Source organism: Chenopodium album, chromosome 6 (assembly GCF_948465745.1).
Source record: "Chenopodium album chromosome 6, dcCheAlbu1.1, whole genome shotgun sequence".
NCBI lineage: Eukaryota > Viridiplantae > Streptophyta > Magnoliopsida > Caryophyllales > Amaranthaceae > Chenopodium > Chenopodium album.
The window spans coordinates 61,649,705-61,674,598 of NC_137839.1; the positions used below are offsets into that span (position 1 = coordinate 61,649,705).

Here is a 24,894-nt window from a genome sequence, read left to right on the forward strand (position 1 = left end):
TATTTAACTAATCATGAACAGGATTGGGCTAGTGTGGTCTGATTGGGATTAGGAATTGGGTTTGGTCATGGACTCTTATTTATGGATATGATCTATAAATAAGATCTGTGCCTAAGGTTGCAGACATAGGAGTCACAAACAACTTACAGTGAATTGTGAATCAAGGCAACCAAAATCCCAATTCCCTCATCTCTCTCTCTCTCTCACGGCACCCCTCTCCCCCCCCCCTGGACTTGCGGCCGACCACCCCTGGTGGTGTTCGCGGTGGTTCGTGGTGGTTCGTGACTAGTTCGTTGCTCATACCTCTCCGTAGAAGGTCGATTGAAGAGTTCGATCGCGACTAACTAGCATTAGTGGAGGTCTTAACCTGTGCCTGTGGACCAAGTAGAGGAATCACGTTTGAGGTTCTTTGTCTCCCTTGTTCTTACTCGATTGCTAGTGGAATCACGCTTCAAAGGTATAATTCTTACTCTTTATGTGTTATGCATGAGATCCTTGGTTAGGTGCTATATGAATATAATTCATGATTGTTTCCGCTGCGTAGTACCTATAATCCCCTACAGTTAGTTGCAATTGAACCATTCAATTAACCTTCTACGGAGAAGTGCGAGCAACGAATCACCATGAACCACCACGAACCACCACACGCGCCACCAAGGTGGTCGGCCGTACGAACGAGGGGAGGAGAGAGATAGCCGTGAGATAGAGAGATGAATTAAGGTCTTTGGGATTGGTTGCCTTGATGTCAAAATACACTGTGTGTGAATTATGACTGCTTGCTTGCAACCCTAGGCATGTATCTTATTTATATATCTCATCTCTAAATAAGAGCCCATGTCAAAAACCCAAAACCTAATTCTAATCTAACTATGCTAGCCCAATCCATTTCATGATCAGTTAATTGCTCATGAGACCCATTAATGGGCCTCTCACTTGCTTAACCCAATACCCTTATGTGTGACCTCATATGATCCATTTTAGCGGGCTTTGGACCATTTGACTAGCCCAAAGATCATCTCTCATAGTCTAGCAACAGATGATGACGCCCCAAGAGAACGAACTTATTATCTCCATAATAGTGATCCTTGATATACCTAGTAATTGCACTTATCGAAGACACAACTCTTTCAAGATATCCCTTAAAGTTTGTATTATTTAGAATTAGAAATAATTATAAGTTTGACTTGTTTTTAGCAAATGGCTCAAACTTTATAATAGTATTATTTTTGACAATTATTCCTTTTTCCTAATATTTGCTCTATAATACTCCGTATTAAATACGAGTACAAATTTGCATTTCATTCCTTCTTACTTGTTAGAGATGGCTCAGAGCTCATCTATCTCTCTACTCTGTTCTTCAAATCCTCTCTCCTCTCCACCTAAATCCTCGTACTCTGCCCGATTTTTCAACCCCTCTTCTTCTTTTTCTCGTATTCCATGTCAATGGCGCCTCATTAGTCTTCAACCAACTCATGGGCTTAAAGTTTCTTCCTTACAAAGCTCTGGTACTTCCAATTTCCTGTAGTATTTTTGCATTAATTTTCTCTTTTAATCGCTTGACTTGTTTATAGTTCTGGGTTTTGTGTTTGTTGAATTTCATGCTAGTTTAATTTGAAATTTTTAGTATAACTGATGTATTTCTGGTGGGTTTCTAATAATTTTACTGGAACATAAATTGTTTGGGTTATCTTGGTTTATTCATTTCTGGGATTTTTGTTTGTTGAATTTCATGCTAGTTTGTTTTGAAAATTTGAATTTACTGGTGGGTTTCTTATAATTATTGTATATAATTGTGGAAGAATTGAATTTTTTTTTGAGTTATTTTGGTTGTAGCAGTAAGTTAGTTGCAAAAATAGGAAAGTATGTGTTTGATTATTATAGTTGAATGTCTCACTTGGAGCATATAATTTTTTGCTTCCTTCCTAGGTTTAAACTTTTAAATTACTAATGAAAATTAGAATTTAAGGTTACTTATTCCTCAATCATCAAATTTGTAGTTGTCATATGTTTATACAGACTTTTTGGTAGTGTTAGGCATGGTTACGCGTCCAAGTGTAAGACAGGGCAGTCTTATGAAATTTCTGCGTGATTTTGGTTCAGAATGAACAATGAAGTGTCTAAATGTCATATCCATGTCCAAGTATCTGATCACTGGTACTTGGGGTGAGTTGAAGAGTTGAAGTAACATAGGTTGTGTATTCTCAGTTTGTCACGAACCTGGCGATAATGAATGATTAATATTTATATGTTAACTCATGATAGATATTAGTATTTCGTATAATTATATTCAGGTTAAGCCATTTCTTCCATGGTTAGCTTAAAAGACCAGAATATCCCCTTTAGATGATAAACATTTGCTTACATCATGGAGGCATTTTTTGTTTTGAACAACTGTTATTTCCAAAATAATGTACCATGTATTATCGTTTTTCTCAGCTCTTTCTTCCGCTTCAGCTGCTGAAGAGATAATAGAGGAAAACAATGGAGATTTAGACTTTGTTGAGATTGGCTATGTATCTAATGTACATGGGCTTGAAGGAGAGATTCGTGTAAAGCATAACACTGATTTTCCTGACTTGCGCTTTGGAACGGTATGTACAATCCTGATAGCCAGAATTTCAGAAACTTCATTTTCTCTAGTGTTTCAATAACATAAGTTTACATTCTTCTTAGCCGGGAAAAAGATGGTTGAGACAACAATATTCTGGAAGAGATGAAGTTGTTGAAGTTGAGATCGAGGAAGGAAGAGGCCATCATGGAAGTAAGAGTTGGATAGTTAAATTGAGCGGCTTTGACAGTGTAGATCAGGTTTTTATCATTTTTCTGTCTCACAAATTTCATTAAAAGCATCATCTCTTGTCATATTGATTTACAGAATTCTTTCTATAAACCTGGGAATTAAAAACCACTAAGCAAGTAAAAAGAATTCGTTCTATGGGTGAGAGTCTTGTGACTAGCCAATTTAACTATCTAGATACAACTATACAAGTACCATGAGGGACAGATTGATGAGTCTAATATGAATATCCATTTCCGCCTGAGTAAGGTAAAGGATGAGGGAGGAAAAGAAAAACAATCATTCTACCAGTGTTACTCTTTTGTAAATTTATCTTGTGAGAAATATATGAATCTGTTATTTTCTAAATGTACTGAATATGGCTATGCTGGTGATTATTAAGGTTTATTGTTGATGGTGTGATGTAGAACATCTCCAATTAAAATTGTAAATTAAGTTGTATAAAATTTTCTCAACATAACCAAGTATATTAGGGATATATATATAGCCTAAACTGTTGTTGGAATAAAAAATAATTGAAAATTTAAATCCTAATATAACTCTCATACCATAATCCTTATCATAGAAAGCTAATATTCAACTTCATAGGATTAGTAAAACCCTTAGGAATTTTGTGTTATTTGGGTGCTCACGTCAAGCATGAGCTAATCTCCTGACTCAGCTTTCTTGAAACATTTTGATGATTTTTCTTCAAGACTAAGATCCAATATGGCTGCTAGAGGTGAATTGAAGATTTTGCGTTGCATAGTAGAAATCTAGATGAAATTAAGTAATATTCCTTGTGTTGCATATAAAATACGTTCTCTTAAACTAAAGTTATACCTTCCCCTCTCTCTCTCTCTCACACACACACATACACACCCAAATTTTAATAATACAGAGGGGTTTTAATGAATAATGAGAGTAGATTTTTTAATAGGAAATTCTTAGGAAAATTTAGCGATAATTGTGGAATATTTGCCTAAATACTCATATCAGTAAGCTTCAAGGTAAGATATGTAAATACATCATGATAAGCGAACAAGTAAAAATATAATTAAAAAAATATAGAGGTACTAATTAATCCAAAATTTCTTATTCTTTCCCTTGCTATGATACTATCCACATCATTCTTCATATTTTGAAAAAACTAGGCCATGAGTTTTAAAGAGACAAAAGATTAGTGATCTTGCATCTATGAACTAATGTAAGCAAAGGCAACACAAAGCCTTGGGCTGAGATGTATCCGTTAATAAGATGGGAAGAGAAAATCTGATCACGATCTCTGGTTATTAGGTGTGAAGCTCTTAGTAGGGGTTTTCTTGAACATCACTAATTGTTCTAAGGTTCCATTCTGTAACTCCATTTTAGGTTTACTAAACTTTCTTAAGTCAGTTGCTTGTTGTGCGGCCTGTACCCTTGTAATTCAATTCTTCTCTTCTGATCTTCATTATCTTCATTTCCATTATCTTATTAAAGATTTTTCTTAACACTATATTTATATCAGGCTCGACAGCTTGTGGGGGCAACTTTTCTTGTCAGAAATATTGATAGGCCAGAGCTCGAAGAGGGCGAGTATTACAGTCGTGATCTTATTGGCATGAGGGTTGTTCTTAAGGTTTGAGTCTTCTAATTCTTTCATATTATGTAGCATTTTATGAAAATATGTGCATCTTGTCACAAGCCTAAAGAGTTCTGTTAAATTTTTGTATAGACATCCACCTTTACTTCTTACTTGTTCTATGGACATTTCTGCAATGAATTTGGATAACAATTGTCATGTCATTCTATGCAATAAAGGTGTTTTGAGTGTATCTCTAGTCCAAGACCTCCATGTAAAATCTTCAGGAAGGCAATCGGTGATTTCTTTCTCTTTCTAGGAGACAGGTGAATCAGTGGGAACTGTTGTTAGTGTCATCGACAGTGGTGGGAATGATCTCTTACAAGTGTTGCTTGAAGCATCCGCTGGATCCCCTGATGAAAGTATTAAGCAGAAGTCAGAGAAATACGAGTCAGGCCATCTTGTTTGGATCCCATTTGTTGAAGCAATAGTTCCTGATGTTGACATGGACAAAAGAGAGATGCAGATTACTCCCCCAAAGGGACTTTTGGAGTTGAATGTGCGTTCTAATGAAAGGTCTAAGAAGGAAAGACGTATAATTGTAAGTCATTTGTAGCTCTCGTGATTTGTAATTTCTAAGCTATTAAAAAAAAATAAAAACAAATAGTGATCCCAATGACAAGCTACTAACTTTCTTGTAGATAATTAATTTGTCATGTACAAAAATTTTCTTAGTTCCATATTTCCTAATCTTGTAGCTGTTACAAAACCACTTTATCCGCTAATGACTCTCTTTGGATCAGATTTGTTGTCGTTCCAACTTATATCTGGCATTCTAAAATTGAAATTTGAGTTTTTAGCAGCTACCATGCAAATGTATACTCCTGTAATAGTTTTCTTCTTCTTTTTAGGAATGGAGAGAAAGAAAGAAGTTTCAAAGGCGCCTAATTTCTGCCAAAAAGAAATTGTGTGAATTAGACCAGCAACATATCTTTCATGGGCTTCAATATGGAGAAAAGTCCAGTAGGACCTTACTTGCCGAGCAGATTGTTTGTGTGAACTTAAATTTGCTTCAGCAGGCACTACAAGCTGTTAAGAAGCCCATTAATGGGTGAGTTTGAGCATCTTATTCTTATTTTAGTGCATCACTTATCAGCGAGTCACACTTTCTATTATCACTGGAGGTTGGGTGAGATCGTGAGATACATGAGTACATTTTTCAATGCTGTTTGCTGTGATGCTCTTGGCTAATGCATACTGATGCTTTTTGATGACAAAATTGAGACAGCCATTATCATTGTACAGTAAGGAAGAGGCATGTTTCTCTTACATATTGATGTGGGAATTCTGTAGATAGTGCCACAATTGAGGTGTTTTATTCTTTTGTATTACTGTTTACTCACAAATTAGTGAGTATGCATTGAAGTGTGATAATAATTAGTTAATGTTGGTCTCTAATAATTAGCAGATCCCTTTAACAAAATATGGAGAACCAACTAGAGGAATGGCGACTTTAGTGCACTTATAAGAATAACGTAGATGCACAAGTATGTTGAAGATTATGGGTCACACCATGAAGTAATGGGAAAGTGATAATTGACCATTTTAAGATAAACACTCGTATCAAAGGCGGTAAATTGAGAGTAGTACGATTTTAAACTCCAAATATTGTTGTACTTGTGGTTGATGGTTGTTAAAAGTATTTCCAAGCCATTGTATCTTATAGCATTACGACACTTTCAGCTAACCTCCTGAGGGGAACTAAAAAAAGATTATAGTAATTGGTACATCCAGTTTAAAGGTTTTTTTTTTTTTTTTTTTTTTTTTGGCGATGTTCATGGAATTAGTTTTTTCAAAGGGAAGTTATTATTATTATAGATTTTGCTAGCACTGGTGATAAATTGTAGCTCTCTGTATCTTTTTTTTTTTTTTTTTTTGACAATCAGTAGCTGTCTGTATCATTCTCAGTATCAATACAATTAAGGTTAGATGCAATATGCTTAAATGATATGCATGATTTATTATGATCTATGATGATGTAGTGGCCTACGTAACATTGAAGCATTAGCGCACTTGGAAAATGAATCCAGCTAAAAAATGTTATTTGTAAGAAAGAGGAATGAAAGGAAAAATAAAAGAGGAAATCACTATGGAGGGATATCAAAAAATCCTAAATTTTTTGCTAATCTGGATTTTGCTTGATGGTGTGAAATGAGAGTAGAGGAATTTAATCATGCCAAATAGCTTAAGTGAGCTTAATTACATGATAGCTAAGCATGAATATTATTAGAAAGGATATTGTTCCAAAACATGGTGATTCAGCAAAATTAACATTTGGTCAAATTGGTGTTTTGGACAGTTAGGTAAGTTGTAAGATTATTGGAAAAATGTTTTGAATTCGATGCATATAAACTTCTTAACTTTCTTTTATTGATCCTTCCAAACAAACATAGATACACATTTTTTTTCTTAAGTGAACCATGTTGGAGGTAAGTAATTGAGCTAGGGATTATATATATATATAACTTGCTGATAGCATATCCAGTTCATAGTAAGATTTTTAAGTATCTAATAGGAAATTATAGTTAATAATGCCTTTCAGATTGTCTTGTAATTTCATTTTATGCTAATTATCCTTTGCAGTTAGCTGTGCACAGAAAGGGTTTCTCTACTAGTCTATACTATTAATTGTACAGTGTATTGTTCTAGAAGGGTGTTTTAGTTTGCTTCTCATTCTCTTTGACTGCCTTGATATGTGTAGGTGTAACCTTGGTGAGAATCTGCCAGATGTTGCCTCAAGGAAATGTGGAAATCCTTTGAAAATACCAGAAAAGTACCTCACAAACATAAGCATGGAGAAACTTGATGCATACTCGGAGCATGGAAAAACAGGAGTCCATCTCATATCGAAAGGCAAAGTTGCTACTGTCTTAGTCGTAAACAATGAAAATCCAGAGAAGCACCTTGAAAATGGTGAAGATCCAACCATTTCCCACCTGGAGACTTTGCTTTCAGACAAGCAAACATTGATACAGGTGCTTTTTTTTTTGTGTGTGTTTACTTTCATGAACTTCTTGGTGATTCAAGTACTTTGCTCGACTCTTAGATGTATTTACCATATGCCATATGCTATTGTTATGTACTTTTATGTGACATATCTGTGATATTTCTATATTCTTTATTACTAACCTTCTTCTATCTTGTGACAAATTCTCCTGTTTCTAATCCACCCTAACTACACTATGATTGTTACTACCCTCTTCAATCTAAATCTTCTTGCACTTGTGAATTGCAAGTGACATCATCCTAAATCTACATGAATATGCTGTAAGTTACTGGTTCCTCCAGGATTTTTCTTGGTTATATTTTTCTGCATCTTTTAAAGGAAATCAGGGTTCAAGATTCATTTTCTTTTGTTTGAGCGACAAGGAACAATGGAATTAGCAGAGGGGGGGGGGGGGGGGGGGGAAGGTATGTGGCATTCTTCTCTATAAAAAGGAACCTTTGGAAGAATTATTTTCCACCCTTGGAAGAAAAAAAAGAATAGGTTCGTTGCTGAATGATGGCTTTAATGGTAGCATTAGGTCTTCTGAGATTTCTAAAAATTAATTATTGACCAATCAAATAAAGTTGATTTTTTTAGGTTAAATATAGTTTAAAGAACACTTGTAAATTTAGATTAAATTAGGTCAAGCCTAAAACACTCCCCTTCCCTTATTTTCCCTTGCTTGGCCGGCCACATGAGGAGAGGCCCTAGATAGGTCTTTCTTCTAATTTGGTTGCCAGTTTGTTTGTAAGTAAACTCTTTACATAGATTTGACAACCCCAAATCTTTAGAATTGACAAATTTAGAACTTTTCAGGTCCATAACTCATATGAAGTCTTTTCTATAGCTTTTGATGGGCTCCCGTTTAGTGTTTCAAGAGCATATCCCTGGAATAATATAGGAAGATCAACAAGACTCGTCATGGATCGTCCATCTTAGGTGCGATTTCTCTTTTTTGACACATCATTCAACTATGGTGTTCCTAGTGGAGTTTGTGAAAAGTATTCCGCAATCCCTTAGATGGTCATCAAATTCTTAGCTCAAATATTCACCTCCACGATCAAATCATAAAGCTTTATTTGGCTTACCTAGTTGATTTTGTACTTCATTTTGAAATTCTTTGAACTTAACAAAGGATCCCGACTTTTTTTTTTCATCAAGTAGAGATAGCCGACTTATATCGTTAGTAAGAATAATGAAATAACTAAACGCACCTATTGCCTTTAAAATTTAAACTCATATTCTCACAAACATATGTATGTATGAGTACCCTAAGGTTATTGACCCGTTCACCATTTCCAATAAAGGGCATTTGGTCATCTTTCTCAATAAACATGACTCTCGAACATAAAAAGATTCATAATCGAATGATGTAAGGATTTCATCCTTTTGTAACTTTCAAATGCGCTTTTGGTTAACGACTCATCCTACAATGCCATAGGTAGGTTGAGTTCAAATAATTTGTTTTTCTTTTCTCACTGTGTATGTTTTAAATTTGTATAGAATTTTCTAGAACATACAAACCATTGTTTAACTTTGCACTAGCATATTATTGTATGAAACAAAACAGCTTTTGTCTCTTATTTCGAAACAATAACATTCAAAATCCAAAACAATTACTACGGTTACTGAAATAATGTTTTTTCGTAATACTAGGAACATAATAACAATTATTAAGAACTAAAATGAGTTCTGAAGAGTCGGTAATTGTAGCTTACAATCGTAAGTGCAGCAACTCTGGTTCCATTGCCAACTCGAAGCTCTACTTCTCCCTTCGCCAGCTTCCTACTTTGCTACAGTCCCACAATGCTTAACTATGTGAGTACCATAATCGGTATAAAATACCCAAATATAAGTTGAAATGATATTAATTTACAACATAAATACTATGTAACTCTTTGCCTTTCATTACGCCGTTCTTGTAATGGAAATACACCTTTTCGTAGTTGTCCACATCACAATAAAAGTACTTGCTCATAACTATCTTCATATACTCTCCAATTTGGTTAACAATCTCAATCGAATCAAAAAGACTACTCAAGGAATATCATCGTGTGTAGTACAACGTGCACCAGCAAAGTAGGAAGTAGGAAGCCGGTGAAGCGAGAAGTGAAGCTTCGATTTGGCAATGGAGCAAGAGTTGCTTGACTTGTTGTTGGAAGCTACAATTTACGACTCTATTTAGGACTCATTTTGACTCTTAATAATTGTTATTGTGTTTATAATATTACGAAAAACATTATTTCAGTACTTGTTTTTGTTTTGGATTCCAAAGGTTGTTGTTTTGACATACGAGAAAAAATTTGTTTTGTTTCATACAATAATATGCTACTGCAAAATAATCAATGGTTTGTATGTTCTAGAAAATTCTATACAAATAAAAACAAATGATTTGAATTCTACCTACCTATGGCATTGTAGGATGATTCATTAACCAAAAGCGCATCAAAAAATTATAAAAGGGTGGAATCCTTTCATCATTCAATTATGAATCTTTTGATGTTTATGAGTCATACTTATTGGGAAACGTGACCAAATTGCTCTTTGGTGGAAAGGTGAAAGGGTCCATGATCTTTTGGCACTCATTCGTACAGATGTGAGTTTAAATGCTCAGTTACCTCATTACTCATACTATTTAAGTCGATGTGGCTATCTCTACTTGATGAAGCAAAAATAGTCCTTTGAAAAGTTCGAAGAATTCCAAAAATTAAGTACAAAACCAACTTGGTTAGACAATTAATGTATTTCAATCCAATTGTGTTGGTGAATATTTGAGCCAAGAATTCGATGATGATCGAAGGGATTGTGTAATCCTTTCTTAATTAACTCTACCATAACACCACAGTTGGAAGGAGAAATTGAACCTTGTTAGATATGGGTCAATCTATTATGAGTCTTGCTGATCTTCCTATATCATTCTGGGGATATTCCCTTGAAACAGCCGCACACAAACTAAACAGGAGCCCGTCAAAGGCTGTAGTAAGTGAAATAATCTAAAACTTATCAGGCCCTATCAACAAGTTATAGGAGCTTATTGATTGCTTTGATGATAGCATCAGCAAAGATGAGGTCTTCTATGATTTCTAAGTGAGGTAGGATATATAACGGAGTAAAATGATAAGTTGGGACCATTGTTCTCGGCCCCTTAATCTTATGGATTTCCTGATGAGTTGGTGACCTGGGATGAAACCATCACAATGCAATGCTTACTAATAAAGTACGGAGTTCTTGCCAAACTTGACAAGAAATTGAGCTTTGAAATTAAATGTTTTTGTTTGCTCCACCTGTTGATGCTTGCTTGAAGTATAGCATAGATATGCCCCTAAAGGCCCTATCATTAATGAATAATAATGAACTGGCACCAATGAGTTTCTACTCTCTATCAATAATATACGGACATAATTTAGATTTTAGAAAAGGTGGACTTGCATGATTATAGGTCAAATGCCTCTTTGAGATAGTTTAGTTGTTTAACGCAGAAGTGAACCTCAATGTAAAATCATTGAGAGGTGGAAAATGCCCATTTGAAATTGGTAGAGGAAGTAGTGGGCAAATTAGACAATTGCTGATAGTTTTACTGATTTCATACAGACTTCACTTTGGCCTCTTTAGAGAAGAATGTCAATGAAAGATCCATTTACTTCATCACACATACTAAGAAAGACTTGCGATGGCTTCAATGAGTTTTTATTTAAAATGTTCTCAAGGCACTGTTGGTTCTCCATGTTGCTGCAATTTATCAGCATTCTGTACTGCACGTGTCGATTATAGTGAAAATAACATATAAGCTTATGACTCTTGTAAACAAGTACCTATTATCTATTGAATTTATTTTAAATACGGTTATTCTTCAAAACTAATTAACCATGTGTCAATTTTTTTTATCAGCTTTTAAATAATTGTAGCTAAGTTGTGTTGCACGTCTTGATTATAGTGAAAATTACATATAAGCTTATGACTCCTGTAAACAAGTACCTAACATCTATTGAATTTATTTAAAAACAGTTATTCCTAAAAACTAATTAATCATATGTGTCAATATTGTTATTTCCCACATAACCTATACTTTGATATATATATATATATATATATATATATATATATATATATATATATATATATATATATATATATATATATAATATTGTTTATGGAGACCCCTTGATGGAAGACGCCTCTCTATGATTGTCAACTTTTTGTTGCTGGCAGAATATATATATATATATATATAATATTGTTTATGGAGACCCCTTGATGGAAGACGCCTCTCTATGATTGTCAACTTTTTGTTGCAGGCAGAACAGCGCGAGTCTGTATCAATTATCTTCATTTCACCAGTTGTGGAAATTCAACTTCTTGAAAAGCTATTTGAAACTCATGACTACTTTACTTTCAGCCGGGAAAAGGTGGGTAGATAATAACTTTTGCGTTAACGGTTAGTGTTTTTGTGGCTAAATATTTGTTTGCCAAGAATAGACAATTTCCTGCAACATTATATATTTATTCTTTGCTTTTTTAAAAAAAATAAACATTATTTTATTTATATATTTTTTGCAAAATTGCTCTTATACGTCAGTTATATATCTTGCAGAATTGTTGGCTTTACCTGTCATTCTGGTTACTGATTTTATATGTTGGTTTATGAAGTGTCTTCATTAGAAGTAGCAATTAGCCAAGTATGTAATGCTTATAAAACTTGAGGGGTTGCCTGGCTGGCTTGCACTCGAACTTCATTCTACATTTTTACCTCATGTACCTGTATCAAATCCCCGCCATACTAACATATATATGCACACTTAAGCTTCATTTTGGACCACATACATTGAAATTTTCATATAGAAGTCGAGTCTGACACAGTACCCCTGCCTTATATGATGAGTTCCAAGTACTGTTTCAGAAGGGAGGGGGGTTTTTAGGGGGGAAAAACACCAAGTATTTTAGGACAAAAAATGTTTCCTTTTGTAGGTTTGAATTCTGGACTTGAGACCTACAATTATATAATACCGAATTTCCAGTTCTGTCTTCTTCTATTTCTGCTGCTTCTCTTCTCTTCTACCAGAACTTGCTACTTGTCTTCTCACAACTGCCATTTACATGGTTTCCTCATCCAATATCAATCCAATTTGATAGCCCCATCCTCCTTGAAAAATATTTGATATTTAATAATTCTACCAATGATGGAGAACAGCGAAGCCTGAAGAGGATCAATAATTTATGTAATGTGATCGCTGACAGTGAATTGAATTGGGTATGAGGTGGACTTGATGGCGTTGAAGGTGACAATAATGAAGCCTATATCAATACCTGTGTTTTATTATGTTGTAACATCTAAAGTAACAATGTGTAATCGATCTTGTTGTGTGATTTTAGAAGCCTTGTTACATGACAACCTTTCATGGACCACCAAGATGAAATTCCTTACAAGATGGCCTTTACATGTCGGAATGGCATCAATTCCAATTATTGTGATAGAACACAACTTCAGTTAGACTTGGGCAGTTTGATTTTTACAATTTTTTTTTCTTTTTCTTTTTCTTTTTCTTTTTTGCATGATTTTTAAAATTTGTTTCTTATGTTCATAACTTGCAAACAGGTGAGATTCTTAGAAGAGGAGAAAATTCCTGTAGTTAGCAGTTCAAAAGTAGAACAGAAGAACGAAGTACTGATGAAGTCACCTTGGGAGGTACACCAATCATCAATCGGATTTGGTGGGACAATAAGTGCACTAGCATCCAATAATATTTTGGAAGATCTAATCAAATCAGGGGTAGAGTATGTTGAGGTAAATTATTATGTCCAGCTTTTGTATTCATATGAGCAATATGGTTGTATATGATCATGTGAACCTTCTGTTTATTCATTATTTTGGTCGGCGTTCCTATAGGTGTGCAGCATCAGCCGAAGCCATTTGTGTGGAAATCCTATTTTTCTGGGCTTTGTGCATTCAGAAGAAGCAGATATTGGACTTGTGACTTTTGATGATAAGAGAGAGGTTCAGGATAACTTCCACGTGATACTGCCTGTGAAATCTATGCAGAAGTTGGTGAAACAGATGGAGAAACTCCCCTTGGATGCCATTTTGAAGTCCTATTCACATGTTGAGTTGATTAACAAGGAATGGGTAGATGTTATACCATCCACACCCAACTCTTATGAGTTTCACTGTTCACTTCAGAGCTTACTGGATGCGTGTTCACTTGACAGGGTTTGTGTTATGGAGGTTACCAAGTAACTTGCTATATTGCTTTTCAATTTTGTAGATTAGGTTTTGTAAGTTTACAGTAGCTGTAGACTAGTCTTCGTAAAATTTACAGCAGATGTGGTTCCAATTCGATGTATAAATTAACAAATACGTATGCTTGATAATCATATATTCTTGTGCAAAAGCCTATTCTTAGACCATGTTTAAGTCAAGATTGGCAAGGCATGCCAATTCTGAGCAGGGAGCTTCTTTAGCCAAATAGCCGTTTACTCCTTCCCAAAAAGAGTATATATATTTTGGTCTAGACCATCAAGATATATAATCACTTGAAAACTATTTTGTGAACATAGTTGAGTGAGTCTGAGCGCATAGCAACTATGGGCGAGTTATGTAAATAGGAGGGTAAGGAAGTAATTTCCGTTGATTCAATTTTTGCTTCTAGAAAAAGCTAGCTCTTTAGTGGCACATTATAATGTACCATTATGCATGTATAATGTACCATTAAAATATAATTTGTTTGAATAGTATGTTTTGTGGACTATTACGAGTGTAGTGGTACTTTTTACCATCATATAAGTTTCAACTTTTGGAAAAAGCTGACTCTCTAATGGTACATTATAATGCATCATTATGCATATATAATGTGCCACTAAGTATAAGTTATCTGAACAGTACTTTTTAATTGCAAAATTATCATTCTATATGCGCTGAAATCAATAGGCGTTATGCGCCAAGACTTAACCCACATAGTTTGGTAGTTTCACCTAAACTGGTCTGAGTAGGTCTAATAATGTAAAGATCAATTCATGGAAATATGGAATTATTGATCTTGTCACGTTAGTAAAGCTAGTATTCAACTATTCATTATGAAGCATGCTTATATTTTTACAAAATTTCATTACAACTAATATTTTTATATAAAATTGCAATCGGGTAGTTTCTGGTTTTTGAAAGGGGTTGCGTGTATGGCAACCTTGGAGAACAATGGAATTGGAATCATGTTGATGAAGGAGGATTGCACCAGTAGTGGTTGTGCTGCTTTGACTACAAGAAACCGAAGAGAACACATATTAGGAAGCCCTCCTCACAAGAGGAAACCTAATTTTCTTTAAAAATATGGAGCTGTGGATGTTACAATAATCTATACATATGTGAAGTCACTCAAGGACCAATGCTAGCTACCAATCAGTTCTACACTTGTTTTTATGAAAATGTCTTGTATGTCCTTTTCTTCGTATTTTGCGAGCAGAATTCAAATGCCTTGGATAATATGAGCCAATTTTCATGATGATTGCCATATTTCTTTCAACGGTCTTGAGGAGTAGGAGGGTTTCCCATGGCCAGACATTCATCAAGTACCAGTCCCATGGGCCATGGCCAATGTAGATGAGCTTATGTTATCATGCGTGCAATGTAACCAAAATTGCCAATCATACAGAAAACTTCCAATTCCAAGAAGCAATACATTCAACTTGTTTTGCTAGCTGCTGGATTTCTGCCAAACTGGATAATCATTGCCTTGCCCTTGAAGACATAGCCATTTACTAGATTCTGCACACATCATAACGGGAATTAATACATAGTCTATGCTTAAATAAAGTTAAAATATTAATTGCTGGTAAAATATAATGAGAGAAGAAAACCAATAAAAAAAAATAATAATAGAAAGGAAGAGGTGTTTTCAAAGATGAAAACATGACCACTAGTTCGACCAGTAATCACCAAATTGCGGCGTACTAGTCATTTGAGAGGAATGTAGGCACTGTGACAAGCAATGTAGAGTAGACTTTCTGGGTCCAACAAAATACATAATGCCAAGGAATCAAAATAAACTTAAAATTTGGGTAACTCAGAAATTGGGAAACAGGAAATTCAAACAAACATGACACGTCACACATAATTCAGGCATAAATTTCAAAAATGACAGGTGAGATGAGTTCAGGTTTAGTATAGTGATATTACAGGTCTTATACCCCTTGAGTACGAATAAAGTAACATTGCTCCACTCAAGATGCAAAATGGTATTAAACCAGTATAACCAGAAGTTTGAGTAATTCCATTGTAAGCTTTCAGGTTCAAATCAATATAAGAAACTGAAAGATAAAAGTTCCATTAACAAGCCTGATTTCTTGACCAATTTTACTCTATAAAACTTGGCTTCCTATGTTCGGATAAAATGTGGAGGATCACATAAATCTACTTATTCAAATTTCAACCAAAAATGTCATGTGGGAAAAAAAAATGATGCACGACAAGGAGAACTTTAGGGGTATATAAGATGATTAATTTACCAGAGCACGGTGTGCTAACTCAACTGATGGAAACGTCACAAATGCTTGCCCCCTCATTCTTCCTTCCTGAAAGACTCAGTTTATATATTCCTTGGATTAATAAAAACAATAAAAAATATTCAGGGAGTTACATTCCAAAAAAAAGTTGCATTACTCCAAACAGATATGAAACAGAAAAACTAATGCCCAAAGCACAACACCACATCGATACTAGGTTCCAGTAATGTCAAAGCTGGCCTCCAAATATATCAATATCAAAAACCATCTCTCCACAGTGGTTCCATTCCTATCTTCCCTCACCCTCCTTTCCCTTCAAAAATCTATCTCATCCTGACACATGCTTGTCTGCAAATCAGTATAGTTTATAGTATTGCCTATTTGAACTTTTGAAGTCAACTGGCTCAGCAAAGCACTAGAATCATATCATAATATCATATTGATGATGTTATATGAACAAAAACTAGAACAAGGCAAGAACCTCATGATAAGTTCATTTGGATTACTTTGTACATAAAAGTTGCAGTACTGTAGACACCTTCAATAAAAGATTACTTTCCTTGGGTCCTTAACAGTTTCCCTTAGATTTCTGGACTAGATAATTGCCTATTTGCCTTTATGTTGAAATAAATAAATAAATAAAATAAATCATATTCTCACCTTTAAAAAGGCAGACTAATTGTTGGTTAAATTGCCATGGACTAATTGTTGGTTAAATTGCCATGATGTAACAGATTATATGAGATATAGTACATTTAGCTCAAATATTGGTCTGCTCAAAGATTGATGTCTCTGATAACTTGTTTTAATTTTGTGAATATTGATATGCTAAAAAACTAGTGCGACAGAAAAATAAGATAAAGTTAAATACAGGCAAATTTTGTGTTACAGTATGATTTGACCACAATCTACATCAGTAATATGCATTTCTGCAGGCCCCGGAAAAGGAAGCCAGAAGAAACTTAAAAGACAATATGAGCAGTAGAGTTGTAAAATTCTCATCCTTGTAAAGCATAACAATTAAGGGATTGCCAAAATTAAAGCCAGCCAAAAAGAACTTCTCAGCCTATTCAGAGCTAAGAAACAAGAATTTTACAATTTCAAGTAAGTTAACAGGTTCTATAACTAGATCATGAAAACTAATACATATCCTAGAGAAGTAAAATGGCAGTCATGATCAGACATTCAGTAGCTTCTTTTCAGAATTTTCCCAAATAAACCACCAATATTCAAGAGTTGCATTGGAAAGGAGTGATAAACTGATACAGGATTAAAAGGCTAGAAAAGTAACAACTGACCTGCATTAATTTCACACTAAGACCAGCTTTAGCAGCATCAATGCTCCCAAACAATGACCCTGCATTAATATACAGAAATTGAAGGCACAAGGAATTAGGAAATAGATAATAGATAATATAGGAAGTCCTAAATATCGAAAATGATAAAAGTAACTCACTTTTCAATACGTTTGTTCAATTGGCAAGGAAAGCATATTAAAATATGAAAATATAATATGGGAAATATTCCACCTATTATTAACGTTGTTGTTCTAACTCACCAAAAATGAAATAAAAATCATCCAGAACCACATCTTTTGCCAAGTTCTTTATGTACAGCACTGTGGCAGGATTTCCAGCAGCATAGTTCTAGCAATGCAGAAACAATGATTTTAGCATAATAAAATATTTACATTTACTAAAATAAAACATAAAGATGAGGAAATCAATATAGCTAACCAATACGTAAATCAAAAGAATGGATGAAAATTCATCTTGTCGAACATTTGTGGGCGATTGCATAATTGTTTAATGACATGCTTACAGAACAGAAAGCATATTTTATCAGGTTCAAAGAAGTGACATGCAGACTGTGGAACAATGTCAGCCTACAAGATTAATTAAAAATTTGATAACCCACATCCACTTATCGAATCAAGTTCTTCTGATTAAGCTCATCAATTGAGCAGTCTGAGATAGTTAAGAGGAAACCAAGTTTCATACACACATGATTTCATGTACATTAACTTCATGCAAAGTGCAATTGATCAACATATAACGCTATGCATCAAACATGAAAATTAAATCAAGTAGATTCAATTAAAAATTGTTATGGACTTTTAGCAAAATTTTCAGCTGCCCATATGAGAAAATTATCTACGGGGTACTAACCAAGATTTAAGGACCCATAGAACTCATTTTTCCAACACCAAATTATTGGTAATACACATGACCAGTATCGGTATCTTGTAAGCCCCTTCATTAAATATTTCAATATCCGCAATTTCAATAAAGCATTGCCACACACACACACACACAATGGTATTGACAATTGTACAAACAATTGTTGTAAAGTTATTCGTGAAATCACAAGACTAAATTATCCAAACTTGATATAAAAAATGAATTTAAAAAAAGAAAAAGAGATTCTAACTCACTTCATATTTTTTTTTTTTACTTGTAACACTTTGAGTCATGTTTTATTCATATACTCTACTTAAACTAATATTAATGATATATAATTAACAAAAATTAAGTCACGTGGGATCTTGTTAGATTTCCATACATTTATGCTTTCATAATATCAAAATTTTACTTACTGATAATTAAAGATATTAGTGATTGAATGCATTGGTAAGCGTGAAATGAGGAGTGTTGCAACTTAAAAGAAACAAAGGACACGTTTACTATTGCCGTAGTTTATAGTTTCATACACATCAGAGCACCCCAAAGTATATACCTTGAACATTGGGAGAGATAGTATCTCCTCAGGGGGTAATTTCTGGCTTTCTATTTGGTCAATGGTTGCATATGGCATATCTGTAGACTCCAGCTTTTCAGACTCTTTGACTGTATTATCAGTAAGAACCTCATGCTGGACCTTTTTCGGGACTATTTTGATCTGCATCCACATACACATGAAAACTTGTACAAAATTCAGATTAAGGAACATATATCTTCACTGTTTTTTTTTTTTTTTTTTTTGACAGGGATATCAAAACAATTGAATTGACCTGTAATACAGAGTTTTTCTTCTTTATCATTGGAATTTCCTTCGGAACCAGAGTGGCGGGTTTAAGTCCAACAGCTTCATGAGATACATCTTTGTCTATGCCAGGGCCAACAATAACTACACGCTTGATCCTTTTTTTTGGAGCTTCTGCATCATTATCAGCCTCCTAAAGGAAAAAAAAAAAAAAAAAGAAAGAAATAAAGTATATACTTACATTCTCTAAAAGATTAGTTCTAGATTTGATTTAATTACCCAATCTCAATCAGTTTATTATAGAAAAGTAAAAGTATGATAGATAGCCCCTACTTAGCTATCTCAAGAACAATAGCTTAACTATTACCAGTCATTTCAAGCCAAGTTAACCATTTCCCCAGCCAATCCTACTTAATCTCCAAAATCATAAAATTCGCCTTAACTCATGAGCTTATACTTCAATCAATCAATCATTCACAAGAAAAGAAAGCCACTGTCTGTATGTCTCCCTGAAACTTAAGCAACTTTTCTTTGTCAACAAACTGTCAAACTACGTAACATGGAAAATAGTCAAATACCACCTCTGTTGTGAATATATAAGATAAAGAAAAGAAATTGCTCCACTTAAGAAGTAAGAATCTTCTTTCACAATAATTCCTATACCTGCTCCTAACAATAAGAATTTTGGGGCATAACTAGAGTATTCAACTTTGGTCAATATGACTTTCTTCGCCGAGCTCGCCATTTCATTGCCTCCTAACCCTTAAATCTTTGATCATCAACGTAACAAAGAAAATAGAATCACTAGCATGCACTCACCCCTCCCCAGGAACCTTAGCCCAGAAGACCTTATGATTGATGCAACAATGAATTTTCTAGTGCAAATTTGGCATTCTACAAAACCCAGTTTAAATTCTTAATCATGCAGCGGCTAGCAGTATCTACCAATATGATCAAGGGCACTTTATTTAGCAAAACACACGTAAATAAATCAGATGATTACCTCATCCGAAGTTTCCATTTCTGACTCATCACTAGACAAATTTCCTTGATGAGGTTTTTCAGTTACTGAGGGCAACGGTGGTGGAGGTGGAGGTGGAGCTGGTGTAGATGGTAAAGGGGGAGTGGGTAGTGCCATACGGAATGGGGCTGGAATGTTCATTTTGTTCATCAAGTGCAACACCTACAAGAAAGGAGTGAGGTAAAAAATGATTATCAACAGTTAAAATATTGAAGAAATAGTCAAATAGGCAGAATATGAACGAGTACCTGGGTATAAAAGGGAGGAACAGCAATAAGAGCATTAAGAATATTGGTTAGTATATTTCCATCTGGAGGAGGATAAGCATACCTATAACAGAACAGTGCAAAATATCAAAACATCAGTGTAAATGAATCACATTAGTACTCTCCCAAGTTTCATCTCTAAGGCCTAAAAGGGAAAATAGAATAAGGGCACACAGATTTTTAGCCCATACTTCACATTAGTACTCTCCCAAGTTTCAAGCATTTCAGCTTTATCAAACTAAAAATTCAAGGCCACACCAAAGTAAAGAATTAGCATCAACATTTGCCTTCACGACAAAAGAAACAAAAGCCTACAACGAGACGACAAAATATTTTAGCAGTTTACACCATCACCTATAATGAATAGATTAAGATCGTACAAGCAATACAGCTTTATCAAACTAAAAATTCAAGGCCACACCAAAGTAGTACCAAAGTAAAGAATTAGCATCAACATTTTCCTTCATGACAAAAGAAACAAAAGCCAACACCGAGACGACAAAATATTTTAGCAGTTTACACCATAACCTATAATGAATAGATTAAGAACGTATAGAGATAAAAATTATACTAGTACTTTTCTCCTGTTTATATTTATATTTATATTTGCTAGTCAAAACCTGAGACACCATATGTAACAAGTCTAACTACAATGCATAAGGGAAAAATATTCCAGAAACCTGGTGCAATCAAATTTCATGTATCCAAAACATTAAAGAGCTATGTGGGCAACTCCCCATATGTTAATCTGTGTATTGTGAGGTCTTATAAAGATATAAAAGTATCAGTCCACTTCAGTATCTATAAACCACACAAACCACAGAGATAGCTTCAACTTAAAACCAAAACCAAGTGGTTTTCAAAAAAAAAAAACTGAAACCAAGTGTTGAAGACAATGTAATTCCAAATTTCAATCTTCTGGCATAGGCTTTCCATTTTGTGCATGAGGTGATTCACACCATGTTAGATACCAGGTGATCAATTTCATTTTTTGTAAACAAATGGCAAAGGCAGCATGAGCCCAATAAGAGCCAAAACCATGACCTCGTTCACAATGAAACTTGATCAAATAGTCGAGCTTGTAAAAACCTATCATTGATATCTAGCTAGAATACCCACAAAAAAGCAAAATTATGTATTCTTTACATGTTTACATTCCTCATAAAGTCAGCAATAGCTCATCGAAGCCTAACAACACAAACTTCTACTATGATGAGTCAACTTCCAATGCAAGAATTGACCACTTATCTCTTCCATAGAAAGTCATAAGATGCAACAGAGAAAAGAACCTTAATAGGCCTTTTAGAATTGCTGCAAGATACTTAGCCACTTAGCCACCATGTGCTTTACAATGTTATAATTCTCCTTACTTTTGGGTTAAAGTACAATGAAATCTTGAGATTTGATGATTTTCAAAGATAGTCATAGAAAGAATGACAATTATAAGTATCCAATGGGTCTTACCCTTTTGTCGTCAGAGTTTTGTACAGTAAAGGCTTGACCACACCCAAATACCATTCATGTGGGCTCCTCTAAAAATAGAAATTCCATGGGAGGCTACTTTGTTTATCCCTCAAAGATATAATAAGGTGCAAGATAAAAAGTAGCAGGGCTCTTTCTAAAACTTAAAGTGTAACTCACTGACTATCTTACACAGTTACACCTACCCAAAGTCCCATAAATATATAAAATTTGGACGGAGTATATGTTAAGTGTCTTGTCAGTTACTCTAATATTATACTTTGATACTTTCCCTGAATCATTCCAACATTATTATCTCCATAATTTCTCAAAAAATAACCTCAACTAAAATAGTCTACTGTTACACTGTAAATACATTTATACCACAGCCAACAAATTGGATGAGGCCCCTCAAATTCATTCTTGTCACATAGATTAAAGAGCATAAACAATCAATAGATGTAGCAAGTTACAGATGACATACTCTATATGAGGAGGAAATGGATAATTGATGCCAAGCTTTTCAGCAATTGGCTCAGCTGCAAGCTGGCTGGCTGACTTCGAGCCTTCTTGCACATCTCTACTCTGTGCGTTCTCCTGATTTAAGGGTTTCAGTGTATTCTTTTCAGATTCACCTCCAACCTGCTTGTTGTCCTCTGAAGGCTTACTAGACTTCTCCACTGACAAGACTTTGCCAAGAAATCGTAACCTAACCCACCATAACAATGAAGCTCCTCATCATCAAAAATTGATACAAGAGACAATTAACTGGTTTCAACTAGAATTAATGAAAACACTGTAAAGTATGAATTCTATATTTGAGAATGAAATCTGAAATGCCTACCCATTAAGTTGGCGTTGTGCATGTGAGGCAGCAATTTCATCCCTGAAGTCCACAAATGCACAGTTTTTTAACCTGACAACATGTAGAAATTTACAATGATGTCCAAAATCCAAAGAAACAGTTCTCTAAGTGTAATAAAAAACCATTAGCAGCATACCATTATACCAATACAAATTGGTTTTTCATTTCTCTAAAAGTTATATATTATAAATTCGTCTGTTATCAAAACAGTTCAATACAGCAAAGAAAGCTTTGAATAAGGTCCACGATTAGATATAACTCATATAAGCAAATAACCCAATTCCATTGCAAAGGTTTCCCTCACTTTTAACACATTATTAATTTATTACCATGAACTACATACTAGAGTAGTCTCAATTTCAAGTCTAATCTTAAGCTCATCAGAAGAACCACATTACAATCATATATCAAAAATAACAAATTTATAACGAGATTAAGAAAGAAAATTCCCAAATGCATTACTCCATCAAATCAAGACAGCCCACCAATCTATACATAAACCCACCCCGTCTCCTTATGGGTGTAAACAAGCTGATACGTTCATGTAAACCCACCAAAAAAACTACATTTGGATTTAACAACAAAAAACAAAAGGGTATTGCATTAATCAATATTAATGTAATACCCTCCCCGTCTATACATGAAACCCGCCCCGTCTCCTTCTGGGTGTAAACGAGCTGATACGTTCATGTAAACCCACTAAAAAAAACTCCATATCACAGCACCAACATTTGAATTTTAAAATCAACTAACAAAAGGGTATTACATTAATCAATATATATTACCCTTTTACCAACCAAAACGACAACAAAGCAAATTAATTTCAAACGATTCTAAACAACAATACAACTACAACAACAACAAGGTCTTATTTGGGGTCGGCTAACATGAATCGTCATTTAAAATCGTCCCCGATACGAATCTAACAAGAATGAAGTTAAGAATAACAAGTAAAAGTAAGAAAAAAGACCTTGCAGAAGTACAAGGGCGAGCAGCAAGAGCACCATAATGAGAGAAAAGGCGGGAAAGAATATCAAAGGGAATAGCTTCAGGAAGATGACGAATTAATAGGGTAGAATCTGAATTTGATTCATTTGGGATTGTTTGATTGTGAAATGAAATTGGGGGTTGAGCATAATTTGGTGGGAAATTGGGGTTCATGATTATAATTGTAATGAAAAAGAAGGAAAGGAGCTGTGAGCGTGATTGCAGGAGCAGGATGCTGTTTGGGTAAAACGACGACGTTTTTTCTTGGGTCTTTGTTTCACAACCGCTTACTTCTTTTTTCTTTTTCTTTTTTTTTTTCCGTGAAGTCTTCGATTAATTTCAGCTTTTCACTATTTGTCAAAATTTATTGAAATCAATAATGCAATTATCAATCTTTCAAAAAAAAAAAAAAAAAAAATTCTATTATCAAAAAATTTAGAGATGTAGAGGAATCGAATAATTGTTCAAAATTAAACAATAATCATAGAAATTGAAACCCTAAAAATTGAATTGGGCTTTTTTTTTTTTTTGTGAGAATTTGACCAAATTCTTTCAATAATTGTAACGGATTTTCACCAAATGTCCCTGAGTTAGTTTTTTTATTCATTAAATCGCTATGAAAATTTTTAAATTCACCATATGCCCCCCGAGTTTAATAAAAATGTTACCAGTTGCCCAAATGACTAACGGACGTGTAACACCCCCGATTTACTAGCTAATAATAAACAATAAATAAATGAAAAATAGACAACATTTAAATAAAATTGCGGCATACACCTAAATCGGAGGTATTACCACCACACTTAACAACCTGTCAAGTGTTAAGGCTTACAAAAATCCCAATAATTACAACCCAATAAATCTAAGTGAGCTATTTATACAACTTTACAAATTTGTTATAACAAACTAATCGAAACACTTGAGCTCCTTTAGCTACGACCACTTGATCAACCTGCTTAGACAAACTTGACTGCTCACCATTAAGGACAAATTCCAAAATAGATCGTCGCAAGGCCACCATGAGAAAAAGACATGGCCGCAAACACAAGTAGCACAACAAAACAACACACACGTCAGCAAAAGCTGAGTAATCACCACATATCAGAATATAGAGTATAATATAATAATTAACATTACTAGATCAATTAAACAATGTAGTTCGAAACTACATTACACATTGTACTCTGAAAATTACCTTTAACAACTCAACCTCGAATAATAATACGAACTTTTACTCAATTAATTCATATAACCCATAAGTGTGGCATGCTCTTTGTTTTATACCTAGCCTTGGACATGGGTAATTCGAATAAAACCAACAAGTATAAAAACTTGAATACTCCCAATAACTAGAAAACACTGAACCAGACCACATACGGGTCAATTCCCACTGCAGGGGACCATAGAAAAATAAATAACAAAGATTGTACCTCATTCTT

At 34.4% G+C, this 24,894-nt stretch overlaps 2 protein-coding genes across 4 annotated transcripts; one reads left to right on the plus strand and one right to left on the minus strand.

Annotated features, from left to right (window-relative positions):
• Window positions 1–1,310: 1,310 nt before the first annotated feature.
• On the plus strand, window positions 1,311–13,792 carry LOC145636160 (uncharacterized). 3 transcript variants are annotated; one of them, XM_081687633.1, is made up of 10 exons: window positions 1,311–1,505; window positions 2,437–2,591; window positions 2,674–2,808; window positions 4,284–4,394; window positions 4,657–4,938; window positions 5,249–5,448; window positions 7,099–7,372; window positions 11,679–11,789; window positions 12,977–13,165; window positions 13,268–13,792. In XM_081687633.1, exons 1-10 carry the CDS (start codon window positions 1,322–1,324, stop codon window positions 13,613–13,615), a joined length of 1,989 nt encoding a protein of 662 aa, XP_081543759.1. In that variant the 5' UTR covers window positions 1,311–1,321; the 3' UTR covers window positions 13,616–13,792. The 3 variants fall into 3 exon arrangements, with proteins under 3 accessions (XP_081543759.1, XP_081543760.1, XP_081543761.1); XM_081687634.1 differs by having other exon boundaries at window positions 4,660–4,938; XM_081687635.1 differs by having other exon boundaries at window positions 2,455–2,591.
• Window positions 13,793–14,435: 643 nt separating this feature from the next.
• LOC145634975 (U11/U12 small nuclear ribonucleoprotein 65 kDa protein-like) lies at window positions 14,436–24,000 on the minus strand. Its single transcript, XM_081686295.1, has 11 exons — window positions 23,439–24,000; window positions 22,448–22,519; window positions 22,088–22,312; window positions 20,125–20,206; window positions 19,859–20,038; window positions 18,884–19,048; window positions 18,610–18,771; window positions 17,432–17,519; window positions 17,172–17,230; window positions 15,877–15,942; window positions 14,436–15,136 (listed from the first exon to the last, which is right to left on the minus strand). The coding sequence occupies exons 1-11, from the start codon at window positions 23,627–23,629 to the stop codon at window positions 15,053–15,055; spliced, it is 1,374 nt and encodes a 457-aa protein (XP_081542421.1). The 5' UTR covers window positions 23,630–24,000; the 3' UTR covers window positions 14,436–15,052.
• Window positions 24,001–24,894: the final 894 nt, after the last annotated feature.

Coding starts and splice junctions, on each gene's coding strand:
- LOC145636160 (XM_081687633.1), top strand. CDS start 1,322: ATGGCTCAGAGCTCATCTATCTCTCTACTCTGTTCTTCAAATCCTCTC. Junction 5,449..7,098: donor GTTAAGAAGCCCATTAATGG/GTGAGTTTGAGC, acceptor TGATATGTGTAG/GTGTAACCTTGGTGAGAATC. Junction 11,790..12,976: donor TTACTTTCAGCCGGGAAAAG/GTGGGTAGATAA, acceptor ACTTGCAAACAG/GTGAGATTCTTAGAAGAGGA.
- LOC145634975 (XM_081686295.1), bottom strand. CDS start 23,629: ATGAACCCCAATTTCCCACCAAATTATGCTCAACCCCCAATTTCATTT. Junction 22,520..23,438: donor CGCCCTTGTACTTCTGCAAG/GTCTTTTTTCTT, acceptor ACATGTTGTCAG/GTTAAAAAACTGTGCATTTG. Junction 15,137..15,876: donor AGTTAGCACACCGTGCTCTG/GTAAATTAATCA, acceptor TGATGTGTGCAG/AATCTAGTAAATGGCTATGT.